Source organism: Elgaria multicarinata, chromosome 4 (genome assembly GCF_023053635.1).
Source record: "Elgaria multicarinata webbii isolate HBS135686 ecotype San Diego chromosome 4, rElgMul1.1.pri, whole genome shotgun sequence".
Classification (NCBI taxonomy): domain Eukaryota; kingdom Metazoa; phylum Chordata; class Lepidosauria; order Squamata; family Anguidae; genus Elgaria; species Elgaria multicarinata.
The window spans coordinates 54,919,576-54,945,601 of NC_086174.1; the positions used below are offsets into that span (position 1 = coordinate 54,919,576).

At 39.7% G+C, this 26,026-nt stretch overlaps 1 protein-coding gene across 1 annotated transcript in view; it reads right to left on the reverse strand.

Moving 5' to 3' along the window:
* Positions 1 to 25,791, reverse strand: part of LOC134397811 (cation channel sperm-associated auxiliary subunit epsilon-like) — a 50,274-nt gene extending 24,483 nt beyond the window's left edge. The window contains exons 1-5 of the mRNA XM_063124778.1: positions 25,401 to 25,791; positions 20,570 to 21,009; positions 19,258 to 19,316; positions 13,443 to 13,518; positions 12,057 to 12,109 (exon numbers count right to left, since the gene is read on the reverse strand). Coding sequence (XP_062980848.1) covers positions 12,057 to 12,109; positions 13,443 to 13,518; positions 19,258 to 19,316; positions 20,570 to 21,009; positions 25,401 to 25,791 — 1,019 coding nt within the window. The remainder of the gene's footprint in view (positions 1 to 12,056; positions 12,110 to 13,442; positions 13,519 to 19,257; positions 19,317 to 20,569; positions 21,010 to 25,400) is intronic.
* Between the last annotated feature and the right edge of the window lie 235 nt (positions 25,792 to 26,026).

Below are 26,026 nucleotides of genomic sequence, written 5' to 3' on the forward strand. Positions count from 1 at the left end.
CTTCTTGGCTCGCCGCTCTGACCATGTAACTCCACTTCTGAAATCTCTTCATTGGCTTCCAATTCACTTCAGAATCCAATATAAACTTCTCCTGTTGACCTACAAAGCTTTTCACGGGCTAGCTCCTTCCTATCTCTCCTCTCTCATCTCACACTATTGCCCCGCTCGTGCTCTTCGCTCCTCTGATGCCATGTTTCTCGCCTGCCCAAGGGTCTCTACTTCCCTTGCTCGGCTTCGTCCATTTTCTTCTGCTGCCCCTTATGCCTGGAACGCTCTTCCAGAACATTTGAGAACTACAAGTTCAACCGCAGCTTTTAAAGTTCAGCTAAAAACTTTTCTTTTTCCTAAAGCTTTTAAAACTTGATTTTGTTCTGACTTTATATTGTTAGTTTTACCCTACCCAGTGCCTGTTTACCCTACCCTGTGCCTGTTTGCATTCTCTTCCCCTCCTTATTGTTTTATTATGATTTTATTAGAATGTAAGCCTATGCGGCAGGGTCTTGCTATTTACTGTTTTACTCTGTACAGCACCATGTACATTGATGGTGCTATATAAATAAATAAATTAATAATAATAATAATAATAATAATAATAATAATAATAATAATATGGGCTTAAGCAGAGTGCCAGATGCTGGAATTCCATTTTAAATTCTACTTTGGTAAATGAAATGGGATTTGACAGGAGCCTGGCAGATCCTTGTCTGTATACACAAGGAAGTGGAAAGAATTATAAAGCGGTGGTTGTTTACGTTGATGATTTATTGATTGCATGTAGAACCGCTGGAGAAGTCCAGGAAGTTGCAAAACAACTTGAAAAAAGGTATAGTTTAAAGGCACTAGGTCCAGTAAAATATTACTTGGGTGTAAAAGTCAAAATAGCAGAGAACGGAAGCTTTATGCTTAGTCAGAAGCAGAAGATTTTGAACTTGCTAGAAGCCTGTGGAATGCAAGACTGCAAAAGGGTCAAGTCCTTTAGAAGTTGATGTACACAAGAATCTACAGGGGGAAAGTTTTTGTGACCCAAATCTTTATCATTCAGTGGTGGGGACATTACTTTATCTGATGTCATGGTCTAGGCCAGATCTTGCTTCCTCAGTTGCTATTCTCTGCAGGTTCGTTGCTTCGCCAACAATCCCAGCTTGGCAAGCAACAAACGTGTTCTAAGGTATTTAAAGGGGACTTTAGATTTTTGTCTAAAGCTGTCAGCAGAACAGGACAAACAGTTTTTGGGCTACGTCGACTCAGACTGGGCAGGGTGCCTGGAAGATCGAAAATAGACATCAGGACTTGTGTTAATGTTTGGCAAAGCTTTAATTTCCTGGAAGTCGAAAAAGCAAGCATATGTGTCCATTTCATCCTGTGAAGCGGAGTACGGAGCGTTATCTGAGTTATGTGGCGAAATCACATGGTTTGTACAGTTACTGAAAGATTTCAAAATTCTTTTTGAAACACCAATCCCTGTTTTTTGTGATTCACAGTCCTGTATAGCTTTAGCAAATGCAGACATGTTTAAAGCTAGGTCCAAGCACATTGCAATTAAATACCAAAATGTGAAGGAATGCATAAATAATAAAACTCTAAGGCTTGTTTATTGTGAGTCAAAGGAAAACATTGCTGATTTGTTCACAAAGCCGTTAGGGATTACTAGACACAGAGAGCTATGTGAAACGTTAGGTTTCTGGCAGGAGCAAATGTAAATATCTGTACAATGTTTTGCATAAAAGCTATTTCATAAAGTAAAAGAAGGGGTGTTGGATCCTGGATTGGATCAGTTTTACTTTATTCCTGAGCTTTTAGTATGCCCAGTGGCAGAAGACATGAAGAAGACATGAAGAAATATTTTTAAATGTCAAGGCCGCCAGCTGGACTATGTAATTATTGAATTATTGATGGCATGGGATTTTAGTCATTTAGTGGCTGGGATGACTGTACAGTTTTTGCATTATATATATGGCTCTATATTGTGTATTCATCCATCCATTATCATTACTGCTACTGCTGTTATCAGATGTGATCATTGTATGTGTGCGTGCTGTAACTAATTTATTCAACCAACTTCTATGCCAGTAAAGAAGCTCTATTTGAGCCTTATTTGGGTCTTTGCTGCGTTTCTACTGAGAGAAGCTTCTAATACAACTTTGCTCATACTTGAGTAGAGTTAACTTCCAACAGACTGCTTCGAATCTGGAGCTTTTGTACTTCCACTCCTTTCAAGTAAGCTTCTCACTATTCAACAACCTTGTGATCATCATAGAATAATAGAATAGTAGAGTTGGAAGGGGCTTATAAGGCCATTGAGTCCAACCCCCTGCTCAATGCAGGAATCCACCTTAAAGCATCCCTGACAGATGGTTGTCCAGCTGCCTTTTGAATGCCTCTAGTGTGGGAGAGCCCACAACTTCCTAGGTAACTGGTTCCATTGTCGTATTGCTCTAACAGTCAGGAAGTTTTTCCTGATGTCCAGCTGGAATCTGGCTTCCTTTAACTTGAGCCCATTATTCCGTGTCCTGCACTCTGGGATGATCGAGAAGAGATCCTGGCCATCCTCTGTGTGACAACCTTTTAAGTATTTGAAGAGTGCTATCATGTCTCTCCTCAATCTTCTCTTATCCCGGCTAAACATGCCCAGTTGTTTCAGTCTCTCTTCATAGGGCTTTGTTTCCAGACCCCTGATCATCCTGGTTGCCCATCTCTGAACACGCTCCAGCTTGTCTGCATCCTTCTTGAATTGTGGAGCCCAGAACTGGACGCAATACTCTAGATGCGGCCTAACCTGTGCTGAATAGAGGGGAACCAGTACCTCACGCGATTTGGAAGCTATACTTCTATTAATGCAGCCCAAAATAGCATTTGCTTTTTTTGCAGCCACATCACACTGTTGGCTCATATTCAGCTTGTGGTCTACAACAATTGGCTGATACTTGGCTGAGCCAAGTATCTCCCATCTTTTAACTGTTTAAAGGTTTATTTTTCCTAGATGTAGAACTTGGCCTTTATCCCTATTAAATTTCATTCTGTTGTTTTCAGCCCAGCACTCTAGCCTATAGAGATAACTTTGAAGTTTGTTTCTGTCTTCCAGGGTATTAGCTATCCCACTAAATTTTGTGTCATCTGCAGATTTGATAAGCGTTCCCTGCACCTCCTCATCCAAATCATTAACAAAAATGTTGAAGAGCACTGGGCCCAGTACTGAGCCCTGCGGTACCCCACTCATTACCTCTCCCCAGTTTGTGAAGATACCATTGATAAGCACTCTTTGAGTCTGATCCTGTAGCCAACTGTGAATCCACCTAATAATTGTTCCATCCAGTCCACTTTTAACTAGTTTGTTAATCAGAATATCATGGGGCACTTTGTCAAAAGCTTTGCTGAAGTCAAGATATATGACATCCACAGCATTCCCACAGTCCGCAAGGGAGGTTACCCAATCAAAAAATGAGATCAAATTTGTCTGACAGGACTTGTTCTTGACAAATCCATGTTGGCTTCTAGTGATCACCGCATTGATTTCAAGGTGTTTACAGATTGACTTCTTTATAATCTGCTCCAGAATTTTCCCAGGGATGGATGTCAGACTGACTGGTCTGTAGTTCCCAGGTTCTTCCTTTTTGCCCTTTTTGAAGATAGGGACAACGTTATCCGGCATCCATTGGGCTCTTGCAGATTCTTAGTTTGCAAATGCCGTGATGCCTGTGAACCTTGAAGCAGCGTCAGCATTTACAGTCTGTTCTAGTGCCATGTCAACTGGTACCCTAGCGAATGAGGTACTAAAGTGCTTTATGCCTAGACCGCCTTGAGAAAGTGCATATATGACTTCAGGGGATTTGGTTCCTAAATTGAGAAGTTTCAAGAGGTACACCGTTATCTATCAAGCATAGTTCAGCCTCTTGCCTGAGAAAAAAGCTGGAATCATTTTCCAGGGCATCTGTATACATTTCAAGGTTATTTGTCCTATAGCTCTGCTAAAGAATTTGTAGATGTTAACAAGATCAATGTACTGTTGATAGAACTGAGCTGTTTTTCCGTGAAATCCTGATCTTGTTTTTGCTTTGAACTTGTATCACAGAGGAACTCGGACATGATCTGGTAGAGGCCTTGTTTGGCTACCACGCTTTTACAGGGTCTGATTTCACAGCTGCATTTGCAAGACAGGGTAAAGTTAAACCCTTTGAAATCATGAAAAAGAATAAGAAATTCGAAGAAATTCTCAGCCAGCTAGATCAGTCATTAACTTTAACCAAAGAAAAGATTGCTGGGTTGGAGAAATTTGTCTGTGCCATGTACGGCCACCCTAGATACTCCTCTGTGAGTGAAGTAAGAGACAGTCTGTTTATGAAGAAAACAACACCTAAGATACAGTCTAAGGCATTCTCCAAAGTTAAAGGGATTGACCCAACAATGCTGCCTCCATCTAAACCTGCTTTGATCCAAAAGATTAAAAGAAGCAATTCAGTGTCATGGCTGTGGAAAGGAGCAGAAAACCTGATGACGGCCTTGATCCTACTGAACATGGCTGGTACTTGGAAAATGGCAGGTACCACATAAAATGGTACGATGGTCCAACACCCCCGCAAAATTTGAAATGGCCACAGAAGAGAACAGTGAAAAACAAGACGAGGAAAGTGATTTTGACAGTGATGATAGTAGTTTCAATGAAGGTGAAGAGGACATTCGATTAAATTTATTTGTTAACCCTTCTCACAGAACATAGCTTTTATTTTTTTAAATTGTAATTTTTTGCTGAAGATTTTAAAAACATTTGTTAAAAACAATTCAACCTAATAAATTGTCTTTTAAAATATTTCATCATACTCGTCCTGTTTGAAATTTCGTAAAGAATGTTTAAACATGTTCAACTGTAAAAATCACAGTTGAACATGTTCAAAATGATCTGTGCATCAGATTGAGAGATATTTAGGGTGGATACTTTTGAAATGAAAGCCCTATATGATAAACTATAAAATCATACAATCCTGAGAAAGTGGACGTATAATGAGATATCACTCATAATTCCCTAAGTGCTGGACTAAATCCCATGTTATTATACCATTTCTTAATCCTCATTAAAAAAATTCAACTTTTTTGTTCTTGAGTATTCTTTCAAAAGTCGTAGTTTTTGAGTAAATCATGGTTAAACGTCACACATTACCAATGTGAACACTGATTTTATACTTTCAAATGAAATTATCTCAAAAACTAATAGAGTTAACAAAAATGTGTAATTACAAAAAGTATTTGTCATTAAATTTGAAACATTTCAGAAAAAAATCATCTCTGTAGCAGAAACAGGTGAGAAGTTATGCATATTTAAGTGTGGCAATTACATAATAGTGTGACAGTCATATTGATGACGTCATCACACAGCCCCACCACCACTGGAATTTTGTAAGACTCACTTTTCTGAGACACTTATGTCATATATAAACAAAAAAAATATTCATTAAGCTTTTGCACTTGCTGGGGTAAATAAATCCTGGTCTGCCTTTGGGACTACTAGTGGAAGCAGTCTGTCTGTTCTGGGTCATGCTAAGCAAGGCAGAATGTTTCTCCAGTACTAACTGGAGAATTCTCCCATATGGAGCTGTTGTTCCAGCAAAGGACTTCAGTCAGTTGAGGCATTAAGAAGGCTGTCAGAGCTTGGTCTTTAAGCGGTTCCACCCCTGCTGATACTGACTGCAATTCTTAAAGGGCTAGTATCAATTTCTGCAGTCTCATGCTTCTGCATGGTTGAGGGACAGGAGATGGACTACCTGTGACCCATCTGAATTTGTGCTCCTCAGGCTGGTGCAGAGCCTCAGAACCAGAGGATGTGCCATAAAGAAAGAGAAGATTGCTGATTGGGACAAACAGGAGGCAGGGGAAATAATTTCAAAGAGCATGAGTTGAATGCCTAAAAATGCATCTGTGTGGACACAAGAAACTTGCAATTTTTCACTTTTTTTTGCATATTGTTGGATTCAATTCCAGAGGGTTCTTAGATCTGCAGGAACAGCATTTTGTCATGGGGTACAAGGGCTACTACTGGAAGTTCTTCCAAATGTTGGTGAGCATGTAGGAGTCTGTACATAGCCTTTTGAGCATAGCATATCAGGTTATAATTGAGAGCAGAGAAAAACATAGGAAGCAGAGAATAGAATTGGATGTTGAAAAGTAACTTGATTTCTATAGCAACTACTCTATGGCCAGATAAAAACAGAATCTTACATTTAGGTTGGATCTACCCTATGGGTAGAATTACATTAAATTACCCTTTATGAGAGGCTGGCAATTTCTGGGAGCCAATTCCCCCCTTGTAACCATCTCTGCTGAAATTCAGCAGTGTAGCAGCTGCGTAAAGGTGGTAATTTTTTTTCTTCCTGCCAGGGCAAATTTAGTGGCAAATATGATGGGGCAGTGGAAGCCAGAAACAAGGCCAGGGGGGGATGCATGTGGCTCACAAGCTGTGAATTGCCCACTCCTATAACAAAGTTTTCCTGACAGATTTCTGAATAGTCCTAATGAAAACATAAGAAAAAAGTTTCTAGAAAGTTTATTCTAATGCTAAGCTGATATGGGTGGAGATAGGTGATTGTCCCTAATGTTTAATCTAAATCTACCTTGCCAGTAGAAATTGTGTGTGTGTGTGTGTGTGTGTGTCCCATTGTTCGAGCCTCTCTGGGCAAGGGGACATTGAAACACCTATCTAACGTTATCTCTATTAAAGACACTACACTCAAGTAAGTGTTAGATGCAATATGTTTAGTTAATTCAGTATTGCTAATTACATCACACACACACACACATTCCATGGCCCCACCCCAAAAGCACTTTCCTTTCAAGGGAAGGAATTATGTCCTCACTCCTGGCTACGGGATCATATTATTATGCATTAAGGCCTTCGTCTGTGGAATAAGGAGTTGGGAGCATCTCCTTTTCTGTTTTTTCCACCTCATGTTCCTCCCATAGCCAATCCAAAGATCAAAGCTTGCCATTGCCTGCTCTCCTTCAAGGTCCTACGGGTGTAGGTAAGTGAAGTTCATCATACGATCTCTAGGGTCAAGGGAAGTAGTAACTATTAAGAGGTAAACAGAACAAGCCTGTCTCCCTCCATTTCCACAGTGACTGGCCAGAACTGCTTTTGTCTGCCTGTCCATAATGGTTACTCCTACCTTCTAAAGATTAGAGATGTGACTGAAGGTTACAAAAGCTCATAAAGCCCACTGAAACATACCCTTTTCTTCTCATCCATGTGGGAACAAATGATATTGCCAAGCGGAGCTATGAAGAAATCACACCAGATTTTGAAGCTCTGCGAAGGAAACTCAAGAACTTTGGGGCCCAGAGTGAACGACTGGCTACAAAGTTGGTGTGGAAATGAGAAATTTGGATTCTGGGACCACAGGCTGCGTTACTTGGAAGATGGATAGGTTGCACCTCACAAGGGCTGGAAAGAATGTGTTTGGCCACAGCATGAAGAACTTCATCAGGAGGGATTTGAACTGAATCCTAAGGGGGCAGGAGCCATAAACTTCAAGGCAACAATAGATGAAGGCTCATGCACCATAACACAGAGAACAGCTCCAACAGTGCCTAAAAATAGCATTCACAACAATGTAGGAATGAAGCCAGACTACAAAGCATATGGTCTTCGATGTCTATATACTAATGCCCAGAATATGGGAAACAAACAGAACGAACTTGAACTCTTAATACATGAAGGCAAATATGACTTGATAGGTGTAACTGAAACTTGGTGGGATGACTCCCATGACTGGAATATAGCAATTGAAGGATTGCTATATTCTATCAACATTTTTTTCACCTCTCCACCGTGCCTGGGTCCAGCTCCAGCTGAGAGCCCCCTCCCTCCTGCTACCAACTGTCACTGCAGAGGCCACCAGTGAGGGAGGAAGCAGCAGCCAGGCACCTCTCCACCGTGCCTGGGTCCAGCTCCAGCTGAGAGCCCCCTCCTTCCTGCTGCCAACTGTAACTGCAGAACTTTGCAACTAAGATTGTAGTGCCTGAATTTGCTTTCCTTCCCCCCCTCCTCCTCCTCCCTCCCAATCCCCTTTCTTTTTGTGTCATGTCTTTTAGATTGTAAGCCTGTGGGCAGGGACTGTCAAGAAATACTTTTGCAAGCCGCCGTGAGAGCCTTTTTTGGCTGAATGGCGGCATAAAAATCCTTAAATAAATAAATAAATAATAATTTTTTTCTGTTCTTATTCAAAAAGAACAGAAAAAATAGAAAGGTAGGCGGAGTTGCACTATATGTTAAAAATACTTAACACTGCACAGAAATACAGGAGGATGAGCCTGGGAGCCCCATCAAGAGAATCTGGATTAAAATAAATGGGGCAAGGAATAAAAGGAACATGATAGTCAGAGTCTATTACTGACCACCAATCAAGGAGAAGACAAGAATGAAACTTTTGAAAAGCAAATTGCTAGTGTTTAAAGGAAGTGCGATGTAGTAGTGATGGAGGACTTCAATTACCCCGATATCTGTTGGGAGACCAATCCTGCCAAAAGTGGCCATTCCAAGAAATTCCTGGCATGTATGTATGGGTGATAACTTTCTCCTACAGAAAGAGGAGGAAGGAACTAGAGGATCGGCTATCCTTGACTTGATATTGACAAATAAGGATGACTTAGTGGATGAAGTGGCAATTACAGGAACTCTGGAGGAAAGTGACCATGTCAAACTTGAGTTCTTGATTTTAAAGGAAGCAAAAGCTAAGTGTAGCCATACATGCACTCTGGATTTTAGGAAAGCTGATTTTAATAAACTCAGACCTATGATAACTAAGGTGCCATGGCAAGTGACCCTAATGACAAAAGGAGTCCAAGAAGGGTGGGAGTTTTTTTAAAAAGAAATTTTAAAGGCAGAATGACAAACAATTCCAACAAGGAAAAAATATAGAAGAAAACAGAAGAAACCTATGTGGCTTCACAAAAAACTTAGAGATGACCTGAAAACAAAAAAAGGATACATATAGGAAGTGGAAGGAAGGCCAGGCTACAAAAGAAGAGTACAGACAGGTAGCATAGAAATGCTGAAATGTAATCAGGAAGGCTAAAACTAAGAACGAGCTAAGACTAGCGAGGGATGCTAAAAGCAATAAAAAATCTTTCTTCAGATACGTGAACAGTATAAGACAGAGGAAAGAAATGGTGGTTCAACTGCTTAATGACGATGGCAAATTGACAACAGATGACAAAGAAAAGACTGAAGTGCTCAATTCCTACTTTGGCTCAGTTTTCTCCCAAAAGCAGGTCTATGACCTCCCTGGAAAAAGTGAAGCAGAAGTTGAGGGGGCAGGATTACAGTTTGAGATTGGTAAACAAATGGTCAAGGAACACCTAAATTCTTTGAATGAGTTCAAATCTCCAGGGCCTGATGAACTGCATCCTAGAGTAATGAAGGGGCTAGCAGAAGGACTCTCAGAACCACTGTCTATTATCTTTGCGAAATCATGGAAGATGGGTGAAGTGCTGGATGACTGGAGGAGGGCTAGCTTTGTCCCAATCTTCAAAAAGGGCAAAAAGGAGGAACCTGGGAACTACAAACCAGTCAGTCTGACATCCATCCCTGGACACTTGGCTCTGCAATACTACTCTGCAATGTCACTCTGCAACAAGTGAGAAGGATCTTGGAATTGTTGTAGAAAACAGCTGAATATGAGCTAACAGTGTGATGTGGCTGCAAAAAAGCAAATGCTATTTTGGGCTGCATGGCTTCCAAATCGCGTGAGGTACTGGTTCCCCTCTATTCAGCACCACTTAGGCCCCATCTTGAGTATTGTGTCCAGTTCTGGGCACCACACTTCAAGAAAGATACAGACAAGCTGGAGCGTGTTCAGAGGAGGGCAATGAGGATGATCAGGGGTCTGGAAACAAAACACTATGAGGAGAGACTGAAAGAACTGGGCATGTTTAGCCTTGAGAAGAGAAGACTGGGGGAGACATGATAGCACTTTTCAAATATTTGAAAGGTTGTTACACAGAGGAGGGCCAGGGTCTCTTCTCAATCATTCCAGGGAGCAGGACACGGAGTAATGGCTTCATGTTACAGGAAGCCAGATTCTGGCTGCACATCAGGAAAAACTTCCTGACTGTTAGAGCAGTACGACAATGCAACCAATTACCTAGGGAGGTGGTGGGCTCCCCCACACTAGAGACATTCAAGAGGCAGCTGGACAGCCACCTATCAGGGATGCTTTAAGGTGGATTCCTGCATTAAGCAAGGGGCTGGACACGATGGCCTTATAGGCACCTTCCAACTCTACTATTTGATTCCAACTGAGGCTTCTCCCAGAGGTTCCTCCTCTCCACTTGCCTTTATGTTCTTTATTCCCTGTACTGGGTAGCCATCAGCTTTTCTATCCAGCTTCCTCCCCAAAAGTCTTCAATCATGCTTGGGTTAGCTTTTCCTTCCATTCCACTCCCCCCGCCCCATGCATATACCATGCTACTGCTCTGCCTTTTTAACTCTGACTCAGCCCACCATGCTGGATAAACTGCAATTGTAGCATTTAAGTCCATCTAGTCAGACTACTGAGCTGTCCCAGTCTATTTTTTGCCATTGTCTGCACTTGGAATTTTGAGGAGTGGTTCCCTCACCCATATTTAGTGGGTATTATAAACAATAATATCTCTTTAAACATACTTTTATGTGAAAATTGTTATTATGTCCCCTGTTTACTCTTGCTCTTCAGACTAAAAGCATAATTAGATGTGAAACAGATCAGGATCTCCACTTGTTTTTAAAGAAGCTAATAGAAGCCACTGCAGTGACCCAAATAGGAACAGTGCAGTGGCATTGGAGAAGGGAAGTTAACCTCCCCTACCACATCAGTAGTTTCCTCTGGGGAGCAAATAGCTTTGAAGGGGCAGTTTTAACTTGGAAAATGCTGAATTGAGGCAGCCCAGATCCCATTCTCACACTTGTAGCTGCTTTTAACCTTTAAAAAAAATCATGGAAGATTCTACTCACAGTTCTCCTTCATCATGTTTTGTTTGGGCCTAGGGCTGGCTGAAGAGACAGAGCAGCAAAAGGTAACCACCCCCCACAACCGTTAAGGTGCAGTCAAGTTATTTTGGCTACTGGGGCAGACATCCCAAGAAGTGCCTCCCCCACTCCTTGAAAGCAAAAATACAAAACAATAAATTCAATAACTCCCTATTTGCTGCCCTTCCACGACATTCCAAGGCCTGTTTCCTGAGGCATTTGCCTCCCTCTGCCTAAAGCTAGGTCTACCCCTATTTGATCTTAAAGGTATCCGTTTTTTTTCAGGACTATTTCAAGGAAGGGGAATACATCAAGGTGATTACGTAGAATCCAAATGATACTGTCTGGATTGGAACATTTGCTGCTGGAGAATTCAATTATCATATCCTCAGTGCTCTGGTTGCAGGGGAAAAGATCGTGGTGGTGGAATCTTCGTTCACCTAATTATGTCCTACTTCATTCCTACTACTAACTGTTGATCTTAGAGTCATCCCTATCTTCTGATGTAGGCTGCAAACCCTATGACCATGGATTGTGTAGCCGTATTTCTTCTATGATCTTATACAATATACAACTCAAAAGCTGGGATTAAAAGGAATTTTAAATTAACTAAATCTGCTGAACGACAGTGCTACTCCATAATTAATGAATGGAATTCACTGCTTTCATGTTCAGAAGCAATGTGCCACTGGAATACCACTTTCTGGAGGGAAAAAACACGAAGAGCTACTGCTTTCATACCCCAAGTGTGGAATTCTGGAAACATTTTGTTGGACACAGTGAGAAACAGGATTTTGGACTAGGAAAGCTTTTGGTCTGATGCAGCAGGGTGCTTTCTTGTTCACATACAATTTTATTTATTAATACATTTATATCACTCCCCTCTGTCTGAAAAACAGGAGCTCCTGCACAGCTAACAATCATAATAAAACCACCAACAAAACAGTTAAACAAACAAATATGAGCAGCATCAAAGTAAACCCAACAGCACTGCATCCGACTACAGTATGAATTTCTATTGTAAAATAGCGCAAACAAGCTAAAGAAAAATAATACTATAACTTACTTTTCAATTTCCAAATACCTTGATGAAGAACAGCCAACATTTATGAAAGACATCTGAAAAGCAAAAAATTCTGCTGAGCTGAGTATTTCCCACAAAATTTGTCAAAATTTAGAGATTTTTTTTGTACATACTGACGACACTGCAATTGCACAAAATTGTCCTAAAACATTATGGCAGTATGGCACAGATCTAAGTTTAAAATTCTGCATTTGAAAGCACGTTTTTGAATATAACATGCATGCAATATAAGTAAGTGTGACTAATAAAGGAGTGTAATTTTGGTCCCACCAAAATCTCAATTAAGCACATGTTGACCTCTATCCAAATGAGAATGATAGCCATGGGGGTGGGGTGGGGGGCAGGGGGTGTTGTGCAACAGCAGGTCAGACCTTTTGAGGATCTCTAAAAGAGGATATGCTTATCCTCCTGTGTTCCATGTGGGCCATTGTTCTGATAATTATAAACATCCTAAAGATGTCCCTAAGTAATTAACCTGCAAAGTTTCAGAAGGATAGGTACAGTGATTCATGTAGAAGGAGAATTCTCCAGTTTTGGTGAGGATTCTTTGCTTCCCCTTCCCTTCCCCCCTCCCTTTTTTGGGACAATTTGTATGAAAGTGGCAAACATCATAGAGCGGGACCTGCAACATGTTGTAATGTGGAGGGCTACTGTTCAAGATTCCAGTCATTCCATTCCATTCCCCTTCACACCCATTTATTGTTGTCCCCCTGCCATACACAGCAGTCAGCCCTTTGTGGCCACTGAGCATGCTCATTCAACTGAACTTGAGGTCCCTCCATCCAGAGTTTTTTTTTTCTTCACCAGATTTTTTCTACTTCTGCAATCCTGCTGATCTCTTCATTTGATAGGAATTCAATTACCAAACTTATCCTTTAGAGATTCGGCTGCATCTGGTTGTATCTAATGACATGGGCTCTAACCCACGAAAGTTTGCAACAATGAGGCTGTTAATCAGGTACTAATCCTCTGTATCTACTCTCAGTCTTGTCAAAGTATTGAGATCGGAGTACTACACAAAAGCATTTCCTTTCCTGCTTTTCCATTACATAACCTCTAGGTGGCACTTTGGTATGGTGAAATAGCACAAATATACAAGTGAAAAAAGCATTTTCTTTTGCTTTTACGATTAAATACTGTAATTTGTCTGCTCTAAAAAATACTTGCCAAAAGTGCTCTTTAGAAACAAAACTGGAGGGTCACGTTGTCTTCTAAAGAACCCATAAACATCTTTGTGTAGGGAATGGTGAGTGCACAATAAATGCCTTATACAGATAAGCCCAAAGTGTCTTGGGACTCAACTGTTTTTACATTATACACTACTATCACCACATTTGTAAAGAGTAACATCCCATGGTAAAAACTTACCTTGTTGTTAGAAAAACATGTTCTTCCAGTAGTCGAAGGCTTCATTTCAATTGCCATAACACCTGATGTATACACCCTGGAGGAAAATATTTCTCATTCACAGTTAATGTATACATTTCTTTCATGGTTAATATTTCTTTCTTTCCTGTTGCAAAATTTTAATCCAGAAATTGAAATTTTAAAGCACAGGTGGATAAACTGTGGCTTGTAGGCAGCTCTCAGCCATTCTCTGTGCACTCCGCCAAACCCACAGGATTCCCACCAACTTTCCTCTGCAGGCATGGAAAAGACTGCTGTGCCAGTATTGCTGTCAGAAGCTCAAGGAGAATGATCTTAACTCTCAAGATCGATGTCATTTGCTGATGAAGGTGAGAGAATCTTTAACCTCAGACCACCACCCCAAATGTTGCTCATAAAGGATGCAGTCCTATACTTGAGATCTGCTGTCTAAATCTTGAATCTGGCAGAAGCCCTCTAATGCAGGTGAAACTTAAGTTTCACTGCCAAAATGATAAGTATGATGGCAGAAATCCCTCAACACGCCATCAGAACACTCCACTAGTGAAGCTGTTCTGCAGTGAAGATATACCAATGGAATGACCAGAACAGAATGGCTACATAGACAGGACCAGGGCAGCACTGGGAAGGAGCACATGCCAAATCCTATATCCCTTCAATCTACAGCCATGCCCCCATTGATAACCCATTGAACGTTGGACCTTGTGAACATGACTTCAATGGGAAAGAAAACACATTAAAATATCTGCAACCACCTTCTAGCAGAGCTCATCACAACAGGTATATACACCGCACACAGGAAGAGCACTCAGGAGGCACCACTCCCTTTCCCCCCTTCACTCCCTCTTCCACTTCCAATGAAAGTCATTGGTAGTGTGAAAGGGTCCAAATTAGGCTTAGAATTAGCCAAAATATAGAAATTATTATGATTTGCTGAGTCGAATTTTGAATCAAACTCAACCAGGGATGACTTCATCTATTGCTAGAAATATGAACCAGTTTCTACTTAACTTACGTGACACCTGATCTTAGCCAAAAGGCCAAGAAGTTATTGTACCCTTAAGCCGAAATTTGTTTTCCATGCTACATAACTGCTACATGGAACGTTGGAAGAGATCATCCAGGGATTTGGTGCGCATGTCACGATATATGTATGATATGCTTCTCTTTTTCTCCTTTTCATTCACCATCAGGGAAACTACTGATGTTCTGCATCAGGAGGCAGTAATGGGCTGGATGAGGGCTAATAAATTCAGAGTTAATTTGGACAAGCAGAGGGGCTCCTAATTTGGAGACTGATGATCACTGAAATAGTAATTCAACCTATTTGGGATGAGGTAGTACTTCTGAAGAATTACATATGCAATTTAGGGGGGCATCTGAATACTTTGTCTCTGGATACTCAGTTGGCAGCTGCACTTAGGAGTAGCTTTACCCAACTTAGGCTTGTGGGCCAACTGTGTCTATTCCTGACAAGGTTGGACTTGGCCATGTTGACACATGACTTAGTTACATCTAGATTGGATTATTGCAATGCATTCTACGTGGAGTTTCCTTTGAAGAGTCTTTGGAAACTGCAATTGGTCTGGAATGCAGCCACCAAGAATGCTGATTGGTGATTGCTTACAGGATCATATTTCAGCTATCCTGCAATTACTTATTTGTTTCCAGGTACAATTTAGAGTGTTGGTGATGACCTTTAAAGCCCTAAATGAAGTTCAGAAAACCTTAAGGACTACCTCTTCCCATAAGAGCTTGCCCACAGTCTAAATTCTGATGGAGAGGCCATTCTCTATGTTCCAAATAGGATGGGTATAGAAACAAGAGAAAGGAGCCTTCTGGGGCTATATTTAAATTGTGGAATTATTTGCCCTAGGAGGCTCATTTGACACCTTTACTTATGGTGTTTCACCATTTGGTAATCACTTTGTTTAGGCAGATGTTTGTCTTATCAGATGGATAAGCTTTAACTGATGTCTTTGTTTTATCTGCTTCAGCTGTGTTTTATTGTGTTTAATATATTTTTTAAAATAGAATTGCATTGTATTTTATTATTGATTGGGATGTAAGCACAGGAAGAACATGGCCATCTGGGGAACCCCAGATGGACAGATTTGGCTGGCAAGCCTGAGGTGCAATACCCTGCTCTATATCCTGAGCACTGTAGGCATTTTCAGATGCCGATGGTATGTTTTCAAACCTATTTCCACACCACAAAAGCCAAATACTTTCTTTTTACAAATGGAGGTTGGAACTCAACCATATAAGTACCTTTGGCCATTACCAGAAAAATTTATGACCATTTGCAGGTGCAATATATGCCACACATTTGTGCCTTGGAACAATGATTGGATGCTGACTATGAATTTTTGTCATTTTTGTCTTTGCGAAACAAATATGATCTACCAGCTATGGCTGAATGGAAATACTTGCAATTGCAACACCTGTTAGAATCTAGATTTGGTCTTACTGCTTCTACAGCTTCAGAGTCCCCTTTGCTATTGGTGATGGCCACCAATTTGGATGGCTTTAAGAGGGAGTTGAATAAATCCCTGGAGGAGAAGGCTGTCAATGGCAACCAGTCCTGATGGGTATGTGCTACCTCCAGTATCAAAGGCAGTAAACCTATATATACCAGTTACTGGGGAACATAGGTGGGAAAGTGCTGTTGCACTATGCCCTGCTTTTGGTTCCCTGGTAAACAGCTGGTTGGCCACTATGTGAACAGATAGACCTTTGGTATAATCCAGCATGGCTCTTCTTATGTTGTTAATCGATCTCCACTTTAGTGTCTGTATCTGAAGTGTCTATGGATCTTAGGTTACATTTTATTCAGAAAAAAACCCTCTTGTTTTGGGGTCTATTGGACGCCGCAATGTGTCTTTAAAAAGGGTTAGTCTCTTTAAAAAGGGTTGTTGTTGGAAGTGTAACACAGCTAATGAATCTTTTAACCTTATGTTTTGGAAATGCCTAACAGTTGCCTGTTTTGGAAGTTACTATATGGATAAACTTTGTATTGGAACACTCTTTGATATTTGCTGATATACATGTTCTCTTAAATTATTGATCTGTTTCCTGGAAGTTAATGCATGATCAGCAAAATGATTCTCTGCACTCCTTTGACAGTCAAAAGACTGATATTACAATATTGAGAGGATAAATGCTGCTCTCCTATAATTCAATGGATTGAGGATCTATCGATGTCAACATTTGAGGGGGTGGTGTATAGGTGCTACTTGCGAGTAGATCCGTACATGGATAGTTGTTCTGCTTTTTTTGAAGTTTATATATAATCCAATTGTAGCCAATTAAAATTAAGTTTTAATGCACGTACTATGTTTTTTCCTTTTTCCATGATTTGTTTTGTTGAAATTTAAAATAAAAAATTAATATACAAAAGCAAAATGTGCCACACAAGAATGTGCAAATGATAGAGGTTTGCAATGATTGCTTTATGCACATGTGAAAAGCTATGTCACAGTGCATCTTGAATAGCAAACCCAAATTCAAACATGTACTTGTATTTATTAGTCAAAATATATATTTTTTGACTGTAGTTTCTGGTTCAATGTTATTAAATATTTATTTACTTCATATTTATTTCACTTTTCCTCTAGAGAAATCTAATACGGTCACTGACCAAAAGGAATTTTGAGGTGGACAAGTTTTCTCTTCAAATGCTGTTAGGGCATGACTGAAGGAAGGGTAAAATCTTGGGTAGACATCTGGCAACCCGGGCATAAATTTTGTAGGATGCCATTTTGTTTTGGGCATATACGCACAGTAGCTAATACTGAATTTCGTGATATTCTGTTCTTGTCAGTATACCTATACTAAATATGACATGTTTTTTGGATTCCTTATACAATTTCCTATTAGATAACACTATTTTTACTCCTCTAGGATTTCGGATGGACAATATGTGCTGATGACTCAACACTCATGCCAGACCCTTGCATTATTGAACTATCTGAAGATGGGATTATCTTCTTGCTACCTGTAGTTGCAAAAGCTGTCTTACCAAACGATGCCGGTGCTGCAAAAACAATGTTTCTTGTATGTCCTTTTGCAAATGCAAAATGTCTTGTGACATTCAGGAACATGTTTAAAGTACATAAAATGACCATTCTTAGTTTTACCCTACCCTGTGCCTGTTTGCATTCTCTTCCCCTCCTTATTGTTTTATTATGATTTTATTAGAATGTAATAATTCTAATATTGATTTTATTAAAATGATAATCTCAAATATTTTCTAAAATGATTTTATTAGAATATAAGCCTATGCGGCAGGGTCTTGCTATTTACTGTTTTACTCTGTACAGCACCATGTACATTGATGTACATTGATGGTGCTATATAAATAAATAAATAAATAATAATAATAATTCTTTTTTATGTATTATAATTTCATTGTGATGCTTCATCACATTGTATTCTATTACCATTGTGTGTGTGTTTTCTGTTTTCTCCTTGAATATTAACAGAGAAAGGACCTAGTCTTATCTAAAAGGAAATTGTATAAGGAATCCAAAAAAAAAAAAAAATGTCGTATTTAGTATAGGTATACTGACAAGAACAGAATATTACAAAATTCAGAATTAGCTACTGTGCATATATGCCCAAAACAAAATGGCATCCTACAAAATTTATACCCGGGTTGCCAGATGTCTACCCAAGATTTTACCCTTCCTTCAGACATGCCCTAACAGCATTTGAAGAGAAAACTTGTCCACCTCAAAATTCCTATGGGTCTTATGGTCAGTGACTGGACTAATCAGGGTGGTGTACATGATTCCCCTCTACTTATCCACACAACAATCTTGTTGATGCAGGTTAAACTAAGAGAAATAACTGTCCAAAAGGTCTAGGCAAGGTTCATAACTAAGCAGGAATTTGAATCCAGGGCCTTGCTGCTTCTAGTCTAGCATTCTGTTTGCTAGACCATACAGGTAGTAATGGTGACTAGTAATACTTCCTCTGCCCATATTGGCTAAAAACATATACCACCCTATCATTTTGCCACCAAAATGACTTTCTAAAGGCATTTGTTCATGAATTATTGCATCTCCCTATTTGCATGTCAACCATCTTGCAAAATGGCAGCTACAGAAGCCATGCACCAGAATCAGTATGTCTACTCAAGTTAAATGTGTTCTTACAATGGCCTATAACATATACAAAGTTCAAGATTCTCTGCATATCTATTTTGTTCACTGGGGTCCATGGCAGGTCCACGACTAAGTGTGCAATTGTGAATGAGGCTCAAGCATGTCTAGATGATAGCTTTTCAGGATCCATTTCAGTTTGATATCAAGCTAGTTTTGGGGAAATTGCATTAGTGGGCTCACATAAAGTTTTCCTGATAAAAGTGCTTTTTCAAGTGACAGGCACATTGAATTAACATATCTAGCACTCAATATCCATGCATGGATGGTGCCAATTTGCATGCCAATCCTAAATTAGCAGGATCAATATTTGTGGCATAGCAACCGTCATACAAAACCATGGTAGTTTCAATCCCTGTAATACGTACCCTTTATTTGAAAAACATACCATTTTACATTGTAGCTTCTGCTACAATAATTGTAGAAGCTGATCACCAGAAGCATCCCTAGATTTGGGCAAAGCAGCTTTGAGTGAAGGAACACAGGATTTTAAGTGGCTTGCTATTTTGTGCTGAGAGGAGCTATAGCAATACATTTAAGAAAGCCTTCAGTGAGCTTGTGCTATTGACTCTTCTGGATTGTGGGTGTAACCAATCTATCAACATTAGCATTTTAAATATAAAAGTACTTACAGTGTATCTTCATAGCTCACGGCTTTTGAATAATCATGGTGATGATAAAAGGTTACTGTCTATAAGGGGAAAACACAATAATAATTAATAGCTATAGATCGAAATGGATATTGCTTTAATTTTGTCTATTTACAATGCAATCCTATACATACATTTTCAGAAGTAAGTCCCATTGAGTTAAATGGTGCCCAAAGTTTGTTGATGACACCAAACTATTTAGGATGGTTAAAACAAGAGATTGTAAGGAGCTCTGAGAGGATCTATCAAACTGGTAGAATGGGCAACAAAATGGCAAATGCAGTTCAATGTAAGCAAGTATAAAGTGATGAACATTGGGGCAAAAAAATACAACTTCACATATATGCTGATGGGATCTGAGCTATTGGTGACTGACCAAGAAAGAGCTTTTGTAGTCATGTTGGATAGCTTGATGAAAACGTCAACTGCTATGAAAAGGGTAAATTCCATGTTAGACATACTTAGAAAAGGAATTGAGAATAAAACTGGCAATATCATGGATAGGGAGACACTTTTCTCCCTCTCTCATAATAGTAAAACCAAAGCAGGAGCATAGACTTATCAATTTCCCACAGGGAGAGGCATGGGGCTGAACCTAGGAAAGGGGGCTAGGCTTATTTGTTTACATTTATGTATATATTTCTATTTCTGGAAAACATCTTTCATCAATGGATCCTAGAGTGTTTAATGCCACATATTAAAATAACCAGTACACAATAAAAATACTACATTTTAATTATGATAGTTTACACACTACTCCGCCATCTATAGTCCTACGCAATATACCATCCAGGTTGAAGCCCAAGATAAAAATAAAATAAAAACTCTTTTTATGAATTAAACAATTTTATTATAGCTAACCAGAGGTAGCACTGAAGGGTAGAAAACTAAACGAAGCATCAAATGGAAGAAATACAGTCAGGATATACAGTCGTGTGAAAAAGAAAGTCCACCCTCTTGGAATTGTATGATTTTACATATCAGGACATAATAACAATCATCTGTTCCTTAGCACGTCTGAAAATTAGGTAAATACAACCTCAGATGAACAACAACACATGACATATCACACCATGTCATGATTTATTTAACAGAAATAAAGCCAAAATGGAGAAGCCATGTGTGAAAAAGGAAGTACACCTTATGCAATTCCTGCTGGGTTGAGAACTTGCTAGTGGTGTTGCATGCTCTTGTGGATAATGGTATGTCTGAACCTGACAAGTACAGTATTATCAAGTAAAAAACAACAACAGAACAGCAATAGAAAGTAATATTATATGCAAGAATAACTTACCATATTCTTAGTACAGATTCCACGAGCTATTTCATACTGAAGATAAGTTTCTTGCTTTAGCAACTCTGGTCTGTAGATTTTAATATCTGTATATAATCCCAGATTTTCTAGAAAGACTATCTGAGTCCAAAAGGTCAAACGTTCTCCCATGTCCATATGGTAAGAACTGTGTCTCATACTGTGTTGGAATGATATATATGGGCAGACTTCCTTCAAAGGATGCGTGGCACTAAGTATTTCAGTTTTCAGTGGATAAATTTCGAGATGTATGTCAGAACCATTGACTTTTAGCAAAAACAATTCATGATGTGGAATCGAATAAAAAACATAGTTTTTGCTTTCTGCTTCCCAAGCATTGAGCCTTATAACATCTTTCATATTAAATTTTAAGTAAAACATGACATTATTTTTCATTTTGATCACAGTGTTTCCATTAAAGTCTGTAAATAGAAAAGAAAGGCAAATATCACTTATCTGGTTTATGTAGGTGATTATATCATGATTATTTATAAAACTGTTAATCCTTCTTACATTTCTAGTAGCAGCAGCTGTTGATTACTTGTTTTAACTGTTCTGTTTCACTAATATATGTCCTTATAACAATTTTCTGTTGTATTTGGCAGAAATGATCTGTAAGGAATATATGTGCCAACTGTTCCCAACCTGGGAAGTTGATATCTGGGGTACATTTTTAAAATTAAAAGTGGAGCATCTTTTCAATTTTTTTTTTTAAAAAAGCCTGCCCGTTGTTCTTCTGTCAGCTCTAAGAACAATGGGCAGCCATCTTATGAAGCCAGTTCATAAGGGATGGCCAGTTAATTATACTTCTTGTTTTCCACCCTCCCAAGTGCCCAGTCAGCCAGGTATCAATGTCAATTTTTGGACAATAGTAATCCTCATACCTATGAGATATATTGTGGGCTGTGTCAAGGAAGGCTGGAGGATTGTTACTCCCTCAGGATAATGTCACTATAAATTAGTAGAGAGAACTGGGGGAATCAGTTGTACATGGGGCCACCCTGCTGTGATGGAAAGCACCTTGGATGCATCCAAGATGGCAGCTTAATTTTGCAAGGTTCACTCCAGCCCATCTTGCATTTATTTCAGCTTTGCAGGTCTTCATCCCATCCTGAGTCCAGAATAAATGTCCTTCAATGTAACTTGAGTTCCAGTGTATTATCTAGAACCAAGATTGTGTGAATGAAGCTTATGCAGTGCTCCTATTGACAGAACAGTAACATTTTGGGGTGGGGTGGGGTTATTATTTATTTATTTATTTATTTATTTATATAGCACCATCAATGTACATGGTGCTGTACAGAGTAAAACAGTAAATAGCAAGACCCTGCCGCATAGGCTTACATTCTAATAAAATCATAATAAAACAATAAGGAGGGGAAGAGAATGCACCAAACAGGCACAGGGTAGGGTAAAACTAACAGTATAAAGTCAGAGCAAAATCAAGTTTTAAAAGCTTTAGGAAAAAGAAAGGTTTTTAGCTGAGCTTTAAAAGCTGTGATTGAACTTGTAGTTCTCAAATGTTCTGGAAGAGCGTTCCAGGCGTAAGGGGCAGCAGAAGAAAATGGACGAAGCCGAGCAAGGGAAGTAGAGACCCTTGGGCAGGTGAGAAACATGGCATCAGAGGAGCGAAGAGCACGAGCGGGGCAATAGTGTGAGATGAGAGAGGAGAGATAGGAAGGAGCTAGACAGTGAAAAGCTTTGTAGGTCAACAGGAGAAGTTTATATTGGATTCTGAAGTGAATTGGAAGCCAATGAAGAGATTTCAGAAGCGGAGTAACATGGTCAGAGTGGCGAGCCAAGAAGATGATCTTAGCAGCAGAGTGGTGAACAGAAACCAACGGATTGATGTGAGAAGAAGGAAGGCCAGTGAGAAGAAGGTTGCAGTAGTCCACCGAGAAATAACCAATGCATGAACAAGAGTCTTGGCAGAAGAGACAGACAAAAATGATCGAATCCTGGCAATATTATACAGGAAAAAACGACAGGGTTTAGCTACTGTCTCAATATGAGGAATAAAGGAGAGCGAGGAATCAAATATAAAGCCAAGACTCACCTCTGCATGTAAACTGTGATTTTAAAATTTGTAATCTTTATTTTAAATATAGTTTTGCAGGGTAGTTGCTATTTAAAGTTTATTGAAATTATAACTGATTAGCAATAAATGGCAAGGTATGACATGATAGTGTGTCTCATGGTTTACTTAAAAAAATGGTACATTATTGACAGTTACATTGTATATCATTAAGAATAACAGTATGAAACATGTTATAATTGATATATTAAAAATTACAGAATAAATGGCCTTCCAAGAATAAACCTATATTTAGCACCTGCTTGAGGGTCACTTCTTTTCTTGTTCCTCAGATTTTTGCTGGTACTGTAATAAACCATGAAGTCTAGAAATGTGGGGTATGACTTCCCCCTCCCCCTATATATGCAATCCCCACAGTAAATCACGTCTTTCCCTGGACATCCCAGTACTTGCTGCACTGCAATACTGAGCTACTCCTCGATTGAATGTATAAACATGCCTCCCAATGAAGGTTGTGGCCAGACACATTGCAATCCACTAGGGAAGTGCACCGTCTCAGCCTGAATCCCTGAATCCAAGCCAAGGCAGGCTGATTCAGCTCACCTCAGCCCGAATCTGAAGTGGTACCGGCCCAGCCCAAGGCACCCTGAGGCTAAAGCAGATCAGTACCAAAGCCTTGGGGCACCTTGGTTCAGTTCAGGGAAGTGTTGGGCAGCTCCCCTGACCTACCTGGCCACTTGGGAAAGTTGGTGCAGGGCCAGCTGTGAGTCCAGGTGAGTCTATTGGACTCACTGGACTCATTTCTCTCTCCATCCCCAGCCTCCATGAACACCTCCCACTGACACTTACCTTCATGTGTATCTCCTTCCCTGAGAGCTGAGTCACAATTTAAGGTATGATTGCAGGGGCGCCCTTTTTAAATAGCTCTATAATGGGCCATTTTTCTGCCATAGAGCTATTAAAAAAAGAGAGCCTTTAAACCATGGCTTAGCTCCCAGGAAAGAGAGCGCAAGTAAGTCCTGGCAGAGGTTCTGGGTTTGGGGGTGGGAGGGGAGGGGAGGGGAGGGGAGGGAAGTAGGGTGTGAGGTAGAGACTTGGGAGTCCAATGGTCTTGTTCCCAGCTTTCCTGGATTGCCTACCACATGGCTGGCACTGAGGAACCTTGTAATGGCCAAATTGCCTTGCCCCCCCCCCCAAATCTTGCTTTGGTGCCGAAGTGAGACGGGTAAACAATGAGGCAGCATGAGTCAAATCAGGGCTGTTTTGGTGCCTTTGAAACAGTCTCCAAGGTGAGTTGGGGTGTGTGTGCTGTGCATAACCCTACTCAGTGTTACATGCATGCTGCCAAAAGCTGATGGGGAAGTGGGGGAGTGAAGGGAGTTAACAGTGTCCGATGGGTCCCCTTTCAAACAGCAGGGAAGGGGATTAATTGTGCTGTTGATTTTTAAAGCTAGGATTCTCAATAGAGGCAAAGGTCAAAGACACTACATTTCTATGGTGATTTTTTTTAATAACCAGGAACATAAATATCCCAAAATTAATGATTTTATTCCATTTAATGCTTTTATAAAATTAAATCCTCTTTTCAGATTATAAATTATTATTTTGTTTTTGAGAACAAGCAAACACATTCACAGTTTAGTAGGAATAATTATATTAAAGGTAAGTTATAGTGCAATTCTATACATGTTTACTCAGGCACAAGTACCAATCTTTCTAATGAGGCTTGCTTCCAAGTAGCTGGCTGCAGTCAGATGATCAGCGGGGTGGGGAAACTCAGTATGGGTTGTTTTCCCTGAGATTGGCGTTTCTCTAATTACCCGTGCCGTAGGCTGCTGTGTCGCCTAAACCTGGCACATGGTTTGGCTTCTCACCCATCCCACAACCCCTACTGAAAGCCATGGGTTGAAGGGTGGGTAAAAGCCACCCCTGCCTCACTATGTATTGTATTCAGATGACCCAGCAACCCACGGCATGGGTAATTAGAGAAATGTTGGTCATGTGGCTAGTACGTGCAGAGGTGGAGGAACCAACCTATACTGCATTGTTTCCCCCACTGATTGTCTGAACTTAGTCATTGTATATAGGATTGTAGCCTTAGTACTGTCAGCGCTTAAGGGCAAATACTGTGACTTACTTGGAAGTAAGCCTCATTGATACTGGAATGCACTATTAATTGGTTTGTAGATCAATGCCCTCCAAAACAAAGTCTCCTAGATTAAATATATATAGTCTGTCTTGAACAAACAGCAGCAGTGAGCTAGATATATTATATCACTGATGCCTGGAAAGAATAGTACTCAGGATCACCAGATTTTTATTATTATTATTATTATTATTATTATTATTATTATTATTGCTATTATTATTATTATTATTATTATTATTATTATTATTATTATTAAAATAAAACATAGCTCATCCAGAGCTTACTGGGGAAAATGTTCTTTGCTCTTTAGAATATATCATATATAATATATCTCCAGAGAAAACAAATAATTTTGTCTTCAAAATCAGAGGAAGAGCCCCATTCCTAACAGCCCACTGATGTGTGATAATAAAACCACCATGCTTAATGAAGCATTTCCAACTCATTTCTGGCTCAATTTAGAATTTTAGAATGGGCTCAGAAAGTGACAATCAGAATGTTGTGTTTCATGATTGAGCATAGTATGTCCAACAAACTTTTCACTACAAAAGCCCTATACACAGTACATAGTACTTATCATTACCTAATACTTGCATTTGAAATACCTACTAAAATGCACTATACTTAACCAATAATAATTTGATGAATCGTTGTTCCTTCCGCTACTGCTGATAATATTTTGTCTGTATCAGCCACTTTAATATATCCATTTACTCTGTTTCCTTTATAAGAATGATACACCTTGTCTTTGTCCCACAGCAGCATAGATGATGATGCCGAATATAAAACGGCCATATTCAAAATTACACCTAGAGGTGCAGGCAAGAAAAAATCTCTCAAGAACCATGAACCCCTGTCTTCGTCATATCCTACCAGATAAAATATCCTGGAGGAGCTGCAGCCAGTGCAAGCTATCAAGATTGCAATTTCAGAAGGGACTGAATCATAGCAAGCATTTATTATAGTTAAATCAGCAGTGTCTTCAAATCCTAGAATTCTCTTTAGTGCTTCTACTTCCATTAACAGATACGTAAGACCTAATATGTTTTCTGTTGGTATTACGTAGTATATTTCACTTGTTGTCCAGAGGAGTAATTCACTTAAAAGTGTGTTCTGTATTGCAGGGTGGGTAGGAGGGAAGGGGAGAGAAGCAGCAAGAGAGAATTAATAATAAAACACAGACACTATAAAAATTGTGTGAAGTTAAGTCCCAAATTTATCATACAATACTGCATAAACACATTAATTTCAAGGT